The sequence below is a fragment of the Mustelus asterias genome, chromosome 12, assembly GCF_964213995.1.
Source record: "Mustelus asterias chromosome 12, sMusAst1.hap1.1, whole genome shotgun sequence".
NCBI lineage: Eukaryota > Metazoa > Chordata > Chondrichthyes > Carcharhiniformes > Triakidae > Mustelus > Mustelus asterias.
This window is the reverse complement of record NC_135812.1, coordinates 82,072,905-82,092,046: the sequence shown is the minus strand read 5'-3', so window position 1 is coordinate 82,092,046 and position 19,142 is coordinate 82,072,905. Positions and strand designations below refer to the sequence as shown.

Below are 19,142 nucleotides of genomic sequence, written 5' to 3'. Positions count from 1 at the left end.
TTGGCATACGAGCTCTACCTAGGGGATTTTCACAGTAACTTCATTGCAGTGTTAATGTAAGCCTACTTGTGATGCTAATAAATAAAATAAATAAAATTGGATTGGTTGGTTAATTACCAATCCCCAGGGAGCTCGTATTCAATGAGTTCTACAGGGAGGTCAATCAGTGATTCCCCCATGCAAGTCCTGGGGGTTATCACAACCTTAAAATGACTATAAATTTCATCCCTACTTTTCACTCAAATATCTTAAATTTTCCTGTTTTGTACATAAGCATGTGCCACACTTTGTGATTAGAAGTGAGAGGAAAAGAAGAAGACATGAGTAGTAGAACATGGTCAATGTTGTACAAAAGCATAACAGGTGTTACCAATATTCACTGCCCAGACAACATGTCTATCTGGAATGACAGAGCTCTTAACTTCATAAATGAAAGTGCACTGGGAGATGTGAGACAGATCCTACGGTTGCATCTGGGCACTGCGTGTAAGAGAAAAATCCAGAGTGGGATAGTCACATCGTCATAATGGAGGCTGCTTGATTTTCTGCAGATTCATTCTGGGGAGGTGGTGGCATAGTGGCATTGTCACTGGACTATTAATCCAGAGGCTCAGGTTAATGCTTTGGGGACTGGGGTCTGAATCCCACCACGGCAGATGTTGGAATTTGAATTCAATATAAATCTGGGATTAAAAGTCTACTGATGACCATGAAATGATCATTGGTGGTCGTTAAAAACAGACTGGTTCACTAATGTCCTTCAGAGAAGGAAATCTGCCATTCTTATCTGGTCTGCCTACATGTAAAGTAAAGTTTATTTATTAGTCGCAAGTAAGGCTGACATTAACACTGCAATAAAGTTACTGTGAAATTCCCCTAGTCACCACACTCCGACGCCTGTTTGGGTTAATGGACCTAGTAAGAAGTCTCACAACACCAGGTTAAAGTCCAACAGGTTTATTTGGTAGCAAATACCAAATAAACCTGTTGGACTTTAACCTGGTGTTGTGAGACTTCTTACTGTGCTTACCCCAGTCCAACGCCGGCATCTCCACTTAATGGACCTAACCAGCATGTCTTTCAGACTGTGGGAGGGAACCGGAGGAAACCCACGCAGACATGGGGAGAATGTACAAACTCCACACAGACAGTGACCCAAGTCGGGAATCGAACCTGGGTCCCTGGCGCTGTGAGACAGCAGTGCTAACCACTGTGCCACCGTGCTGCCCATTGCCACTGTGCCGCCCATGTGACTCCAGATCCACAGCAATGTGGTTGACTCTTAACTGTGGTCTGAAATGGCCTAGCAAGCCTACCAGTTCAAGGGCAATTAGGGATGGGCAATAAACACTGGCCCGGCCGGCGATCCCACAACCTGTGAAAGAATAAAACTAAAGGACACAAAATTGGGTAGTGCTGATAGTGGCATGTGGTTCCCTGAATTGATTTTCCCCTATGTTCAGGCAATTCAATAAAACTAGACACAACAACACAACAATCTGACAAATCATAGAATAGAATCATAGCATGGTTACATCACATGAGGTGACCAGTCAGCCAATTGTGTCCCTGCCAGATCTCTGTAAGAGCAACTCAGCCAGTCACAATCCCTCACCTTTTCCCCCATGGCCCTGCAAATATTTTCACTTCAGGTGCTGATCCAATTCCTTTTTGAAACCTGCAACTGAATCTGTCTCCAGCACACTCTCAGGCAGCGCATTCCAGACCCTCACCACTCGCTGTCTAAAAAATGTTTTCCGCATGTCACTTGTGCCCTCTGTGAATGGGAATGATTACTGCCTATCCCCTCAATCCAGACCCTTCATGATTTTGAACACCTCTATCAAATCTCCTCTCAACATCCTACTCTAAGAAGAACAGTCCCAGCTTTGCCAATCTATCCACCTAACAGTCTCATCCCCAGAAGCACTGTTGTAAATCTTTTCTGCACCCTCTCTATAGTTTTCACATCCTTTCTGAAGTGCGATGCCCAGAATTGGACACAACTGGGTAAATTTTCCAATCCCGCCCACCAGGGAAATCTTCGTAGGAGGGATGGACAATTTAATAAACAATTAAAATCTGTTGTCTTTGGGTGGGAATTTAAGGCCCTCGGACTGGCAGGACTGGAATATCCTGCCCCGCGCATCTCATCGAAAAAGCAATTGATTAATCTGTGTTATCTCATTGGAATTGGATCTGCGCTGAAACAGCAACAATAGCTCTGGGCTGCCAATGTGGTAAGAGTAACATCAACAGTTATTGTTTTTTAAACTACAGGGTTCTTCCAGTTGGCAGGAAACTTGTCGAGGATCAGTCAGTTTGAGGTTCATTGGTGCTTTCACCCACAACACAGATGCCCTATTTTGACATGCTGGTGAACACATTAAGATCAGCCCTAGCATGCAGTGCCAGGAGGAACTGGCAGGGTTTCTCAAAATATTTGGCACTCCCCATGGAGGAAATTGCGATTCAAGCACTCGTGCAAAATCCCAGGACACTCATCAACACATGAACGTTCAAGTTGACTGTGACCACTGCCAAATCCTTATACCTGTCAATGCAGTCTCTTGGAAATGCTCCTATTTCTGAAGGGCAATCATTGACCCTCCACTTATTCCAGGACAAAGGCAAGTTTTAATAATTGTCACCTCAGAGATACGAGGAACTCACGGGGGGAATAAAAAACGACTTAAGATAACTCTACTCAACTCCGAGCAGAGATGCAGGGACAGTATTGTACACTAAGTGAGCTCTGCAATATACTGTGAGGAAAGCAGATGGTACTGGGTTGCTACATGCTGCATAATGTAGTCATTAAAAGAGGCATATGCATGTCTCTAATTTGTACTCAGAAAACTAAACACAACCGAAAGAAAATGCAGGGATACAGGAGTTGTTGAGTTTTGCAAGATATCAAATACAGACTAACCTCTAGCCAATTATTATTTTTGTTGGAAAGCCACTATTCTTCATTAATTGAGAGTGGGCTAACTCATGCTAGTACTTCTAATGCAAAGGGAGATACATTTTATGTGAAGTTTCCTCCTTCCATGAGCATCTTTCAATGCCTGACCTCAGTCTCTACCTCCTAAGGAACAACGTGTCAGAAAGGATACTGCAGCTGAGAAACAATGGTTTTCATTCAAGGGCTGATTAACATTGGATTATCAGTAGGCTATGGCCGCATTTGCATTAATTTGACGAGTTTGTTATACAAGAGTTACCCAGAATAAAAAGCATAATTTCTGAGCATCAGACCCCATTTGCTAAACATTGGTGCTATGCCCACGCGGTCACACTCACGCTGTGCTTGTCTTGTGACTTCACCTCAATGTCTTTATGCCAACCTCTGAGAATGTTCGAGTGTGCCCGTGATTTGTTATGCTAATTACAGAACAACAGCACAAATTACATACACGCATGTCATTAAAGGAACTCGTGCTTTCACTGGAGACACTTAAAATGCAGGGTGAACAATGAGTTCCGTAGCTTCCAGACCCAGGGGAACAAGATTAACACGCCCCAGAGCTGACCTCCAGAGGGAACCGGGTTGAAATTTCACTTGGCATTACTGCAGCATGGGTGTTAATGAGCTGACAACCCATTCCTCACCCTGCCTGAATTTGATTACTAAGTGAATGCTAAGGATGATTTGAGCGGGTTGTAAGATTGGCTGCTCACCTGTTTAAGTTGAATTTCACTCCCCGGTAACCAGCTTATATTGTTTACCGCCATTGCTTTACAAAATAATCAATGGTCATAAATCAAGTTTGTTTTTTTGTGTGAATTTCTCAGACTATACATGGCAGAGCGATAGAAACTACAGAGGAGATATACATATACATGGACCTACTGAAGAAAATAAACAGAAACATGGGTTTGAGGGCAAGGAATTTAACTCGCAGACTCTGTCTTAGAGAGTAGTGGGTCTATGGAACTTCCTTCCTCAAAAAGAAGTGGAAAGATGTTTGAGTATTTTTAACGCAGAGGTAGATAGATTCCTGGTAAGTAAGGGGATGAAACGTTTTTGGGGGAGGTGGTTACAATCAGGTCAGCCATGATCTTATTGGATGGCAGAGTAGGTTGGAGGGGCCAAGTAGCATAATCGTGATCCTAATTTGTGAGTTTGTATTGACACCATAGACCACTCCCTCTGAACCCCTTTCCTCCATGCCCAATCACACCTCCACACCTCCCCATGCCCATTCACCTCCACATCTCCCCACAACCATTCTCTGTCAGGGGACTTCAAAGGCATCTGTTCACACCTGCAGCTTCTGACAGGGAGAAAGGAAAATCTCTGCTGCAGAATGGAGTGCTGCAATGACTTAAAATCCTGTCAGGTGACTGGGGGCCATGGAGGTTAAAATTACCTGGCCACTTCAAAATGTTCACAGCTGACAGGTAGGAATGCAGATGTTGATCACAGGACTGCCTGAAATCACCATGCCAGGGGTGATCTTTAGGTCTGCCAAGGCTAGAAGGAGCAGTCCAGCAATATCACCACTCCGAACAGAGAGTGATGAGGTGAACCCCTTGTCCGCAGTCTGAGCTCCTTTGAGGGACCTTCCTTTGCAGCCTGGCAGTAGCAGAGGGGCAAATGGCCACTAGATTTACCTCTTTAAGCCCCCTTGGGCCCCAAGGTGCCAGGCCAGGATCAGTGCCAGGGTGTAAAGGGCAGTGCACTTTTGGCACTGCCAAGTCACATGGCCTGAAGGGAGGTTGGGTTGGGGGTCTGGGAGGGAAGGGGCCGCTATGTGGGTGGGGAGGTCTGAGGCTGAAGGGGGGCTGTGTAGGGGGTCAGGTCGGATAAACCTCTTACCTGCATGGTGTGTGGGGTGGAGGGAGGGGGAGGGGGGAGGATGCTGAGAGGTTGGTGGTGTTTCCTTGACCCTCTGGGTCCAACACACCAATTCCTTCCTTGTGAGGACCCTGTACGAAAGCTTGCCCGGTGCAGATCCCGTTGGGGAGGCGGCTGAATAGCGAGAGCTATTTGAATCAGACTTCATGCTTGCTAATTATATTTAAAGTTATGAATTTTAATATGCATTGGGTTCCTCTCTGTTTTGGGCGGGAACCTGATTGGGTCCAGCTGCACGGCCTGGGAGGGTCGCAACACATTCGGCGACTGGCATGGAACCCATTTTTCTGCCGACTCCTGATTGTCTGGGCCATCGCGATACTCGCCGGGAGCTAGTGGACCCAGAGAATCCCCACCATGATATTCATTGTCAGACACCTGAAGCTTTTCCATGACTATTTTCCACTAAGAGAAATGTTAAATGGTGGTCTGCAGATATATTTCTCCCTCCAGACTTTCCCTCCACTGCAACTCAGTGAAAGCATGTGATAGGCTAAAATGTCAGCGCCTTACCAAACAAAAAGGGTCATGTTAAATTCTGCTCAATAGACATTTTGGGGGCAATTCTCCCATCCTGACCCACAACTATTCTGGCGGGTCGAGGTGGGAGATGCACGTCGCCGGCCTTGTTCCCGGATTCGCGCATGCGCCGGGAACACACATGCTGGAGAACAGTCATAGACCAGACCACGCTGGAAGCCGGCGGGAAGACAGGTAAGTTATTTGAATCTTTTTGTAATGTATTTTAAATGTCATTATTGATGACACCGATTGAATCTCCCACCCCGCCAGGAGTACTTCATTCCGACGGGTAGCTCCTCATGTTCGGGGAACTAGCAGGAGACCCTGCTGGAATGAAGGGGAGGCAATCGGGGCCCCCCAGCGGGTCAGGCAGTGAGGGGGTGGTGCCCCCTGGGCATAGGCACCCTGGAAGTGCCAGTCTGTGCCCTCTGGCAGTGCCCAAGGGGCAAAGTGCCCATGCTCAGGGGGCACCTTGGCACTGCCCACCAGGAATTGGGCAGTGCCAAGGGGGCGGGGCCTATTTTGGGTGGGGCCTACGGATGATCGGTGGGGGTAGGGAGATCCCACTGCCACTCTGCATGGCGATAGGTCTGGGATGGAGGGAGGGCAATGATTGGGGCGGGCTGGGGGGGTTGGTCTGCCAGGGGGTGACCTGCATCCCGGGGGTGGGGGGGGGTGGGGGGGGGTGGGTCTGCCAGGGTGAGGGAGATGGGGGGATCGCCACTGCTGAGGGGGGGGGGGTGCTCCGGTACGGGTGAGGGACAGGGCTGGCCCGGGAATTGTTGTGGGGGCCGCGATCGGGCCGTGGGGGGTGGGGGTATCCGGAGGGACAGCACTGTGGGGGTCCTGGGCTGGCCAGCGATTGAGCTGGTTAACAAACGGGGAGACTGACAGATGGGGACCACTGCGCATGCGCAGAGTTCCAGAACTGTCAGACTCCGGCGCGAATAGGCCCCGCCCCCCTGCGTTTTTAATGAGACTCATGATTGAGACCTCTGCAGTGCACAGATTGGAGAGATTCGAGTGAGAAGCTGAATTGACAAAATAGTCGTGATCTCGAACAGCTTTTCCACCAATTCAGCACTTTTGGGAGAATCACGCTCTTTATTTCAACACCTCAAAATAAAATGTATTTTTCTCTACAGTTACTTACTACAAGTTACTATTGCTCTCAATGTAAAATATGAAATCCGACACATTTTAATTAAGAATTTCAGAGCAAAACATAACCTCAAAGCGCATCGCTCATCACCTAACCTTTGTGCTTTCAAATTACAGTTTGCCATTATAGCTAATGTGAAAGTACAGTATCTTGTTAAATGGGTTATCCCTGGTGTCCTGACCAATATCTATCCTTCAATCAACATGGCAAGAACTGATTATCTGGTCATTATCACATTGCCGCTTAAGGGAGCTTGTACACAAATTGGCTGCTCTGTGACCCCACTTCATAAAAGCATAATTGGCTGTAAAATCCTTTGGGATGTCTGGTGGTTGTGAAAGACGCCATACAAAGAAAGTCTTTCTATTGTTCTGGAATATAATCATACCTTGGTTGTTGAAATTGTCCTGACAACCGATGCCAGTTCCTCTGTATTGTTGAAATCTACTGTCCATACATGTGGTTTCCCAATGAAATACTCAGTGTATGGGTGCTGTGATGAAACCTTGATACAGAGGGAAATAATAGGGAATAACAGCAAAAATTATTTCAAAATAACAGTGAGGCTAATAGTGCTTCTTATCTACATGCAAATACACCATCAGCTTCAGGCAAAGGGCAAACGCACAATTAAACATGAAAATTGCTGTAAAAGGTCTGTCTCTCTGCTGTTAACTTAATGAAAATAGCACCTTGGTATCTGGCTTCCCATTCAAATGGATTGAGCAGCAGAAATTCCAATACTTTCCCAATAGATACAAAGTAAACTTGTCCAAGTCAGTTAAGTCAAGCAGCCTTTTAACAACTTGATTAGTGTTAATTACTGTCTGTCAATTTCCCTAGCACTGAAAATTAACTATTACAATCGTGGAATCTCATTCCTTCACATTTTAATTATTGTTGGAGACATGTAAAATAATAAAATGACAAAATCTTTGTTTTTTTCCGCTCAATTCCATCTTTCTTTCCTTCTCTTCCTGTATTTAATTTGACATTGCATTCAACCATATTTCCTTCGCAATGATTATGCTGTTAATTTCAGAATCCTTCTAACTGAGTATTAAGGAATTGCTTGCTCCGATGCCTCAATCCCCTGGTGTCTTGCACAGGGCACTGCACTGTTCACATCTCCAGCAATTTGCAGAGCAAAATATTGTTAGCATTGAATGGCCCAGGGCATTTCTAAGTTACAGTGGATGCTATTCAATGGCTTACCACTGCAATCTTTGGGCCATTATTCTTTCTAGATACACCAGACGTGATCTTACCAGCCGTTCACTCCAAGCCCCACTGCAGCGAAGTCGAAGAATTTGGCACCCAGCCAAATCCCCGTTCACTGCAGCGAGATGGGAAAATCCCGCTGGTGTGAATGGCCGCAACATTCGGCCACCATCTTACAACTGAAACTTTCAATCAGGTTACAACATTAGAGATCCGATTGATTGAGTGTCAATTATTTAAATTCAGTGGGGCACAGTGAGCCTATTAGCTTAGGATTCATGAGACGCTTCAATGCATTGAAGAGGGATATGGGTTAAACAGTTTTCCATGTCCTGGATCTCCACGACGAGACATCAACTTTAATTACTGAGTTATGCATCTTCTTCTCTGTAAGATTTATATAATGCCATATTCAATGTCAGCACAATGCAAGATGCAGAATAATGCAAGCACTCCACAGACCTTCTGAAAATTACACTGAAAACATTAGCAGTACGACTTTAGCAAGTTAATTGATGAGAGATGAGTGGGTCAAGATGGCATTAGTTTTGTATCTTGTCACATAACTGCAAAAACGGTACTAAATTGGGATGGGATTAGTACAGTACTTGCCTGTACACCTATGGTCATCACAACACGGTGCCCCAGAGAGGACATGGAAGGAATAATATGAAGGTGCATTGGAAGGTATGCAAGTCAGAGGTGAACACTTTAATTACACATTAATTACACACGTTAATTACACATTAATGCAGTTCTTGTTGTTTTTCTTAGGCTGCAGTTGTTAAATCTTGAAAATGACGAACCTAATGCCTGCTCCAATCCTTTGCAGACTGTAAAATGGCCTAAAATAGCCTTCAGACTCCTCAGTTACATAAAGGATGCAATGCTTGGAAAATGGTCAGACCCAAATTCAGGTCACACAACATCAAGTTAAAACTGGGCCTCATTGCAGGGATTTACACCCAAAGACTTGGTGCAAATGGTGCAATTACTACCTGAATCTGTGATTTTATATCTTTTTAATCACTGTCTCAAAAACTGTAACTTGTCTATGTCTCATGATCAGTGATGCTGGGTAAAGTGTATGGAAATTAATTGATCCGTATTGTGGCCTGTCAGTCATCCAAAACAGAACTCCATTCTTTTTCTGCACTAATTGCCGGAGAGATGGCATTGAGCAAAGGAAAAAAAAAAAAAGTTGCCCATCAGAAAAGAATTCTGGTCTCTGATGAGAGATGAGTGGGTCAACATGGCATTAGTTTTGCATCTTGTCACATAACTGCAAAAACGGTACCAAATTGGGATGGGATTAGTACAGTATTTGCCTGTACACCTATGATCATCACAACACGGTGCCTCAGAGAGGACATGGAAGGAATAATATGTAGGCGCATTGGAAGGTATGCAAATTACAACTTACATATTCTTACAGCCATGCTTCCAATCTCCTTGCACCATTTAATCGCTTCTTTTGTGTTTGGTACCACAGTGGCTATGTTTGTTTTTGCACCAGTGGTTAGCACTGCTGCCTCGCAGCACCAGGGACCCGGGTTCGATTCCGGCTTGGGTGACCATCTGTGTGGAGTCTGCACGTTCTTCCCATGTCCACATGGGTTCCCTCCGGGTGCTCCGGTTTCCTCCACAGTTCGAAAAACGTGCTGGTTAGGTGAATTGGCCATGCTAAATTCTCCTTCAGTGCACCTGAACAGGCACCGGAGTATGATGACTAGGGGATTTTCACAGTAATTTCAATGCAGTGTTAATTTAAGCCTACTTGTGACACTAATAAATAAACTTTAAAACTTTAACAGTACAAGAGTCAGAGCTAACAACAAATCTGAAATCAAGGTCATGGATACTGCAAGGATGCCAAGTGGCTTACTATTGCTCAGATTCACTCAGCAATTACCATTTTCACTGCCTCTGGGCACAATCACAGTACCTGTGCTCAGGGAAACTAGACTGCATGTAATAAGTGTAGAAATTCTTGCAATGCCACCGAATCACTTGCCTTACTTATGTCCTCCACTGTCAAAGCAAATTGCCTGTTAATAATCCCCTTTTTATTAACAATGCATTATATTTGCACTGCAGATTTAAGAAAAGAAATTAGCGCACAAAGGGAGATATTCTTATGTTGTGGCTTGTGCAATATCTGTTCCTGATGCAGTGTGTTTTATATCATTGGGCAAGGTTATTCACTGAACTTTCCCTGTAGTCAGGCTCTGCCTCTGGCTCAGTTTTCTGATGTAATATGTCCAACAATACTGGAGCTTATTTCAGGTTGGTGAGACATTAACAGTTGAAGCTCTCTTCATGCAGAGTGTTTTTACCATAAGTTAACGAATAACAAAGCTGGGTAGCCACTGTGAGCTGTATTACAAGAGAGATTGAACGACCCAGACAGAATTATTTAATTTTTCACAATAAGAAATGGAATAACTGATTGAATGTGACAAAGATGTCACTGTATCATGCATAATATCTGCATCTTATTAATTGTAGCACCACCGAAATATGTTATCCTGCATACAATCTGATCTTTTACAGCATGGCAAAATAAAGCATCAAGAATGTAACTGTTTTATTTGTGTAAACCTTCTGGATCAGGTTCATTTGCTATGCCCTTTCAATTACTGTCTTACATACTTCTGCTGCAGGAAAGCAATTAACATTTTGGATTTAAACCATGGTATCCATCTTAAAGTCATAAATTCAGAATTAAAGAACAGTGGCATATTGTTATTCTGTCCATTGAGGTGTGCTAATAATGCATTTCCGTATTAACTATTGATAGTGTCAAGGATTTGCCCAGCAGCAACAGTAACCAGAATTTACAAAGACCTGAAACATAGAAACCTTTAGAAGATAGAAGCTACCAACAGTAACAGCCAGCATTTCCAGGGGCAGGCAAGCTTCTAAATGTGATCAGGGCATTCCAAAGACACGAGAGCATCTAAAGATGATCAGGTGTGGATTGCTGTAGGAGTAGAAACAGATTACTTAGATGACGACTATAGAGATGTTAAGTTCCCCAAGCAGAAACAGTTCATCTAAATGACTGGGTGATTTAGGGCTATAGAAATACTAAGCTCCATAAATGGAAAGAATTTGAGATACGTAGACAACTGACTCTTGAGTTTGACTGTTACCCCGGCCCCCCCCCCTCAGAAGCAGACAGGCCAGCCCACACCTCATAGCTAGAAGCCAGTCCACGACTCACTGCCAGGATGCCAGGGTCCATCTCACAGTCAAAGGGTCCTGTAACATCTTTTACTTCTCAGAGATGCTATAGTGTTGCATCTAAGTTTTAGAGCCAAGGCACTGCAGGCAACCTTCGTTAAGACAGTTTAAATATCTTCACTGGACCAGAAAAAGAGGCTTCCTAGACTTGATCATCAGCCCTGTGTTGTGTGGTAACTATAAGCTGGATTTGACTTATGACTGAGGCCTTGTTCATCATGGTCGGGGACTTCAATCAGGCCAAGCTCAAGAGCGTACTAACAAGTTACCATCAACACGTCTCCTGTTCCACCAGAGGCCCAAACATCCTAGACCACTGCTACACAAATATCAAACATGCCTACCGCTCTATCGCCCGCCCACACTTTGCCAAATCAGACCACAGGGCTGTGCCTCTGCTCCTGGCTTACATGCAAAAACTGAAGCAGGAGAATCCATCAAAGAAAGTCGTGCAATGTAGGTCTGAGGAATCGGATGATCTCCTATGGAGTCAGTGGACTGGTCAGTATTTAAAAACTCTGTGACCAGCCTGAACGAGTACGCCACTACAGTAATTGGCTTCATTAGTAAGTGTGTAGAAGACTGGGTGCCAAAGAAGCAAATCCGTGTGTTCCCCAACCAGAAACCATGGATGAACAGGGATATCCACTGCTCACTGAAGTCCAGGTGCGTTCAAGTCAGGTAACACTGACCTATACAAGAAAGTAAGAGTTTTAACAACACCAGGCTAAAGTCCAACAGGTTTATTTGGTAGCAAATACCATTAGCTTTCGGAGCGCTGCTCCTTCGTCAGATGGAGTGGAAATGTGCTCTCAAACAGGGTCTAACAGTGTCTCTGTGCCCTGTTTGAGAGCACATTTCCACTCCATCTGACGAAGGAGCAGCGCTCCGAAAGCTAATGGTATTTGCTACCAAATAAACCTGTTGGACTTTAACCTGGTGTTGTTAAAACTCTTACTGTGTTCACCCCAGTCCAACGCTGGCATCTCCACATCATGACTATACAAGAAAGCCAGACATGCTCTAAGGAGATCCATCAAAGATACCAAAAGATAGTACCAGACCAAGCGAGAGTCCCAGGCTAACCACCCCGACCCCCCGCTGACTATGGCAAGGTCTGCAAGACATAACAGGCTACAAGATGAAGGCATGTAAAATTGCCGGCTCCAGCGCACTCCTCCCTGATGAGCTCAATGCATTCTATGCCCATTTTGAGCAAGAGGTCAGCGAGAGCATGCCTTCCACCCTGGAAGCCCTGGATGAACCTGTCTCTGAGGTCACCATTGTAGATGTCAGAGCAGCTTCTCAAAGGTCAACCTACGGAAAGCGATTGGCTCAGATGGGGTACACAGACGGGCACTCAGATCCTGCGTGGATCAGCTGGCGGGGGTATTTACAGACATCGTCAACCTCTCTTTACAACAAGGTCCCTATCTGTTTCAAGAAGATGACCATCATCCCGGTACCTAAGAAAAACCAAGCAGCGTGCCTCAATGACTATCGGCCGGTGGCTCTGACATCCATTATTATGAAGTTCTCCGAAAGGCTAGCCATGGCACGAATCAATTCCAGCCTCCCGGACTACCTGGATCCACTACAGTTTGCCTACCGCTGCAACAGGTCCACAGTAGACGACATCTCTCTGGCCCTGCACTCAACCCTGGAACACCTAGATAACAAAGACACCTATGTCAGACTTCTATTTATTCACTACAGCTCAGCCTTCAACACCATTATTCCTACAAAACTCATCACTAAACTCTGTGGCCTGGGCCTCGGCACCTCCCTCTGCGACTGGATCCTGAACTTCCTAACTCACAGACCACAATCAGTAAGGATAGGCAACAACACCTCTTCCATGATCATCCTCAACACCGGTGCCCCACAAGGCTGTGTTCTCAGCCCCTGACTATACTCCTTATACACCTATGACTGTGTGGCCAAATTCCCCTTTAAGTCGATTTTCAAATTTGCTGACGACACCACCATTGTGGCTCGGATCTCAAACAATGACAAGGCAGAGAACAGGAATGATATAGAGAATCTGGTGAACTGGTGCGGCAACAATAATCTCTCCCTTAATGTCAACAAAACGAAGGAGATTGTCATCGACTTCAGGAAGCACAAAGGAGAACATGCCCTGTCTACATCAACGGGGATGAAGTAGAAAGGGCTGAAAGCTTCATGTTTTTAGGTGTCCAGATCACCAATAACCTGTCCTGGTCCCCCCATGCCAACACTATAGTTAAGAAAGCCCACCAACGCCTCTACTTTCTCAGAAGACTGAGGAAATTTGGCATGTCAGCTATGACTCTCACCAACTTCTACAGATGCACAATAGAACTTGCAGCATGGGTTGGTACCTGGGACTTCGATGTTGTGGCCATCTCGGAGACATGGATAGAGCAGGGACAGGAATGGTTGTTGCAGGTTCCGGGGTTTAGGTGTTTCAGTAAGAGCAGGGAAGGTGGTAAAAGAGGTGGAGGTGTGGCATTGTTAGTCAAGGACAGTATTACAGTGGCAGAAAGGACGTTTGATGAGGACTCGTCTACTGAGGTAGTATGGGCTGAGGTTAGAAACAGGAAAGGAGAGGTCACCCTGTTGGGAGTTTTCTATAGATCTCCGAAAAGTTCCAGAGATGTAGAGGAAAGGATTGCAAAGATGATTCTGGATAGGAGCGAAAGTAACAGGGTAGTTGTTCTGGGGGACTTTAACTTTGCAAATATTGACTGGAAAAGCTATAGTTTGGGTACTTTAGAGGGGTCAGTTTTTGTCCAATGTGTGCAAGAGGGTTTCCTGACACAGTATGTAGATAGGCCAACAAGAGGCGAGGCCACATTTGATTTGGTACTGGGTAATGAACCAGACCAGGTGTTAGATTTAGAGGTAGGTGAGCACTTTGGTGATAGTGACCTCAATTCAGTTACGTTTACTTTAGCGATGGAAAGGGATAGGTATATACCGCAGGGCAAGAGTTATAGCTGGGGGAAAGGAAATTATGATGCGATTAGGCGTGATTTAGGATGCATAGGTTGGGGAAGGAAACTGCAGGGGATGGGCACAATAGAAATGTGGAGCTTGCTCAAAGAACAGCTACTGCGTGTCCTTGATAAATATGTACCTGTCAGGCAGGGAGGAAGTGGTCGAGTGAGGGAACCGTGATTTACAAAAGACGTTGAATCTCTTGTGAAGAGGAAGAAGGAGACTTATGTAAAGATGAGACGTGAAGGCTCAGCTAGGGCACTTGAGAGTTACAAGTTAGCCAGGAAGGACTGAAAGAGAGAGTTAAGAAGAGCCAGGAGGGGACATGAGAAGTCTTTGGCAGGTAGGATCAAGGAAAACCCTAAAGCTTTCTATAGGTATGTCAGGAATAAAAGAACGACAAGGGTAAGATTAGGACCAGTCAAGGACAGTAGTGGGAAGTTGTGCGTGGAGCCTGAAGAAATAGGAGAGGCGCTAAATGAATATGTTTAATCAGTATTCACGCAGGAAAAAGACAATGTTGTCGAGGAGAATACTGAAATACAGGCTATTGGACTAGGATTGAGGTTAATAAGGAGGAGGTGTTAGCAATTCTGGAAAGTGTGAAAATAGATAAGTCACCTGGGCTGGATAGGATTTATCCTAGGATTCTCTGGGAGGCTAGGGAGGAGATTGCAGAGCCTTTGGCTTTGATCTTTATGTCGTCATTGTCTACAGGAATAGTGCCAGAAGAATGGAGGACAGCAAATGTTGTCCCCTTGTTCAAGAAGGGGAGTAGAGACAAACCTGGTAATTATAGACCAGTGAGCCTTACTTCTGTTGTGGGCAAAATTTTGCAGGATTTATAATCATCTAGAAAGGAATAATTTGATTAGGGATAGTCAGCACGGTTTTGTGAAGCATAGGTCGTGGCTCACAAACCTTATTGTTGAGAAGGTGACCAAAGAGGTGGATGAGGGTAAAGTAGTTGATGTGGTGTATATGGATTTCAGTAAAGCGTTTGGTAAGGTTCCCCACGGTAAGCTATTGCAGAAGATACGGAGGCATGGGATTGAGGGTGATTTAGCGGTTTGGATCAGGAATTGGCTAGCTGTAAGAAGACAGAGGTTGGTGGTTGATGGGAAATGTTCATCCTGGAGTTCAGTTACGAGTGGTGTACTGCAAGGATCTGTTTTGGGGCCACTGCTGTTTGTCATTTTTATAAATGACCTGGATGAGGGCGTAGAAGGATGGGTTAGTAAATTTGCGGATGACACTAAAGTCGGTGGAGTTGTGGACAGTGCGGAAGGTTGTTGCAGGTTAGAGAGGGACATAGATAAACTACAGTGCTGGGCTGAAAGATGGCAAATGGAGTTCAATGCGGAAAAGTGTGAGGTGATTCACTTTGGAAGGAGTAACAGGATTACAGAGTACTGGGCTAATGGTAAGATACTTGGTAGTGTGGATGAACAGAGAGATCTCGGTGTGCATGTGCATAGATCCCTGAAAGTTGGCACCCAGGTTGATCGGGTTGTTAAGAAGGCGTGTGGAGTGTTAGCTTTTATTGGTAGAGGGATTGAGTTTCGGAGCCAGGAGGTCATGTTGCAGCTGTACAAAACTCTGGTGCAGCTGCACTTGGAGTATTGCGTACAGTTCTGGTCGCCGCATTATAGGAAGGATATGGAAGCATTGGAAAGGGTGCAGAGGAGATTTACCAGGATGTTGCCTGGTATGGTGGGAAGGTCTTATGAGGAAAGGCTGAGGGACTTGAGGTTGTTTTCATTAGAGAGAAGAAGGTTAAGAGGTGACTTAATAGAGGCATGCAAGATGATCAGAGAATTAGACAGGGTGGATAGTGAGAGCCTTCTTCCTCGGATGGTGATAGCTAGCACGAGGGGACACAGCTTTAAATTGAGGGGTGATAGATATAGGACAGATGTCAGAGGTAGGTTCTTCACTCAGAGAGTAGTAAGGGCGTGGAATGCCCTGCCTGCAGCAGTAGTGGACTCGCCAACATTAAGGGCATTTAAATGGTCAATGGATAAACATATGGATGATATTGGAATAGTGTAGGTTAGATGGGCTTTCGATTGGTTTCACTGGTTGGCGCAACATTGAGGGCTGAAGGGCCTGTACTGCGCTGTATGTTCTATAGAAAGCATTTTTCTGGTTGTATCACAGCTTGGTATGGCTCCTCCTCTGCCCAAGACCGCAAGGAACTACAAAAGGTCGTGAATGTAGCCCAGTCCATCACGCAAACCAGCCTCCCATCCATTGACTCTGTCTACACTTCCTGCTGCCTCGGCAAAGCAGCCAGCATAATTAAGGCCCCCTGCACCCTGAAAATTCTCTCTTCCACCTTCTTCCGTCAGGAAAAAGATACAGAAGTCTGAGGTCACGTACCAACTGACTCAAGAACAGCTTCTTCCCTGCTGCTGTCAGACTTTTGAATTGACTTACCTTGCATTAAGTTGATCTTTCTCTCCACCCTAGCTATGACTGTAACACTACATTCTGCACTCTCTCATTTCCTTCTCTATGAACGGTATGCTTTGTCTGTATGACGCGCAAGAAACAATACTTTTCATTGCATGCCATTACACATGACAATAATAAATCAAATCAAATCAAATCAAATCAAATAGATTAGTTTAATTTGGATGTTGTTTGACAATATGTGACAATAATAAATCAAATCAAATCAAAACAATTTCTTCAGAGATTTTAAAATAATCCTAACTGACAAGTGCAGTGCTGGTGCTAAAGATAAAATAGTAAGAGAACATATGCAAAGAAACTTATTGTACAATATGCAGGGAGTGCATTTAAGCAACTGAAGTTCGTAGCTATTTTGATGAAGTTTATGCCTCAGAGATCTTCAGTTAGTCCCTTTGAGGGAGGAATGCAAACAGGAGAGACAACATGGGGAATTAAGTGGATTGTGATAAATGAGAGGAACAAGAAGGAAGAGCAAAGGAAAATGACATTTGATGTGACAGGAAGTAGGAAAAGCACAAACACCAAGGAAAGTAGTTGGCCATACGTAGTTGACCATAAAATGAGACTGGAAAGAGCAACTGGCCCATTCAGGCATGATACAGTCTGTCCACCAAGAACCTACCCTCCCCCCCTCTCCCCTTCACGGGTAAAGGCCAATTTACCAGCCAATTTCTCTTGTCAGAGTGTAAAATTGGTCAGCAATCTGCTATGGCCGGACTTGTCCTACAACTGGAGAGCAATTTCACCCCTAGTATTTCGCAAATCACCACAACGACAAGTTAACTTTAATTATTTTGACTGAAAGCCAGGGAATCTGCAGGCCTGTGATTGTGAGTCTCAGTAAAGCAGAAACCTACACTGAGAGCCATTTGAGATTACTGCAAAGTAATGCATCCCATAAAAGCAAATCTGTTTCCCGCAGCTGCTGGCTGCACAAGCTGATATCAGACTACTTTGTGCTACATTCGAAACTAAATGACTGAGCTAACTCACAGTGGAGCTTCTCATCAATCATTGAAATCAAGTGTAGACAACTAATATATTTATGATAACCTAAATGTGCTGCCGTTAATGGATCTGTATAATAAAATGTGATGTCAACAAAACCACAAATACAGATTACCCATAATTTTAATAATGGTTAACTCAAGCCACAATCATCCTTGCGCTGGGAGATTTAACATAGCCAATATTGATTAGAGTTTATGTCCAGGCAAACATTAGAAAAGAGGTCTGACAGTGAAACTATGGTCTACATTGGATGCACACCTTTTCCTAAAATGAATGAAGATCATTGTCTCATTTATAGAAGTAGGCAGGTGAACTTTAAAAAAAAAATTCATTCGTAGGACATGGGCGTCGCTGGCTGGCCAGCAGTTATTGCCCGTCAGAGGTCAGTTGAGAGTCAACAAACATTGCTATGGCTTTAGAATCACATGTAAGCCAGACTGGGTGAGGACGGCAGATTTCCTTCCCTAAATGACATTAGGGAATCAGATGGGTTTTTCCTGACAATCGACAATGGTTTTCATGGTCATCAGTGGATTCTTCATTCCAGATTTCTTTTATTGAATTCAAATTCCATCATCTGCCGTGGCGGGATTCGAACCCGGGTCCCTGGAACATTAGCTGAGTTTCTGGATTAATAATCCAGTGATAATACTACTGGGCCATTGCCTCCCCTTACAGTGAAGCAGCCTTTAGACAAGATAAGTATCACCTTTTGAGGCGACAAATGATAATTTTAAATCTGTTATTATTGTTTTAGTTAATTTGCGACTTAAAGAGATGAGATGGGGGCTCGTATTTCCTGAAGGTGATCATCTTCTTTAAACGAAGTATCTGTGGGGATTACTACAAGCAGGTTTCTTGGGTCTGCTTATTTGCATGGTTTAAAACCTGTGTAAAACAGGAGTTAAAGTGCATGAGAACTCACCTATAGCATTCAAAATGATTGTCCAGCCTGCACACTTTAGCAGCAGCCTAAGGGCAACAAGAAATGACCAGTCTTTGGCTCTCTCACTTCACTCTCAAAACTTCACTGCCACGTTTATAATTTTTCTTATCATACTTTGGGGGAAATATGACAGAATTAAGCATCAACAAGACCGGGGGTCATTGGAAACAAGTCTGAGAAGAATGGAGAATTCATTCATTCAGAACTAAGTGGCTAATGCTGAGCTATCATTAAACCCCAATGATTAACTAACTCATCAGGTTGGAATGGGCTGGTTCTGGTTCCCATTTTACACCCTGCCTGAATGAAGTCAATGGAGGGCAAAATCAAATGGAGTGTAACATAGACCCGAATCTACTTGGCAGGGATGAAACCATGATCAGGCAGTGTGACAAAGCTAACCCATTGCACTTGGGGTGTGCGATGGTGGTTTGCCCAGACTAGGGTAGAGTAAAGGATCAGGGTAGCCAATGAGGTTAAACTGAGGCATCCCCTGATGCAATTTTTCAAAGCCATTTCTGCCTTTTGGCTAAGATGAAGCGTTAGATCAAGCCCAGGAGGGGGTCCAGTGCCTCATCCTGTCTGCTCAGATCTTTGATTGAGCCCAAGATGGGATACAATGTCTCATCTTGTTAACTTCGATCTTGTTTGCCCTCACGTGGGGGACCATGAATTGGATTCAATTTGAATTGGGTTTTGGTTGGAATAAA

At 44.6% G+C, this 19,142-nt stretch overlaps 1 protein-coding gene across 1 annotated transcript in view; it reads right to left on the bottom strand.

Moving 5' to 3' along the window:
- mgat5b (alpha-1,6-mannosylglycoprotein 6-beta-N-acetylglucosaminyltransferase B) overlaps positions 1-19,142 on the bottom strand; it is a 911,118-nt gene that overhangs the window by 10,598 nt on the left and 881,378 nt on the right. The window contains 1 exon segment of the mRNA XM_078225993.1: positions 6,937-7,053. Within this exon segment, the coding sequence (XP_078082119.1) occupies positions 6,937-7,053 (117 nt within the window).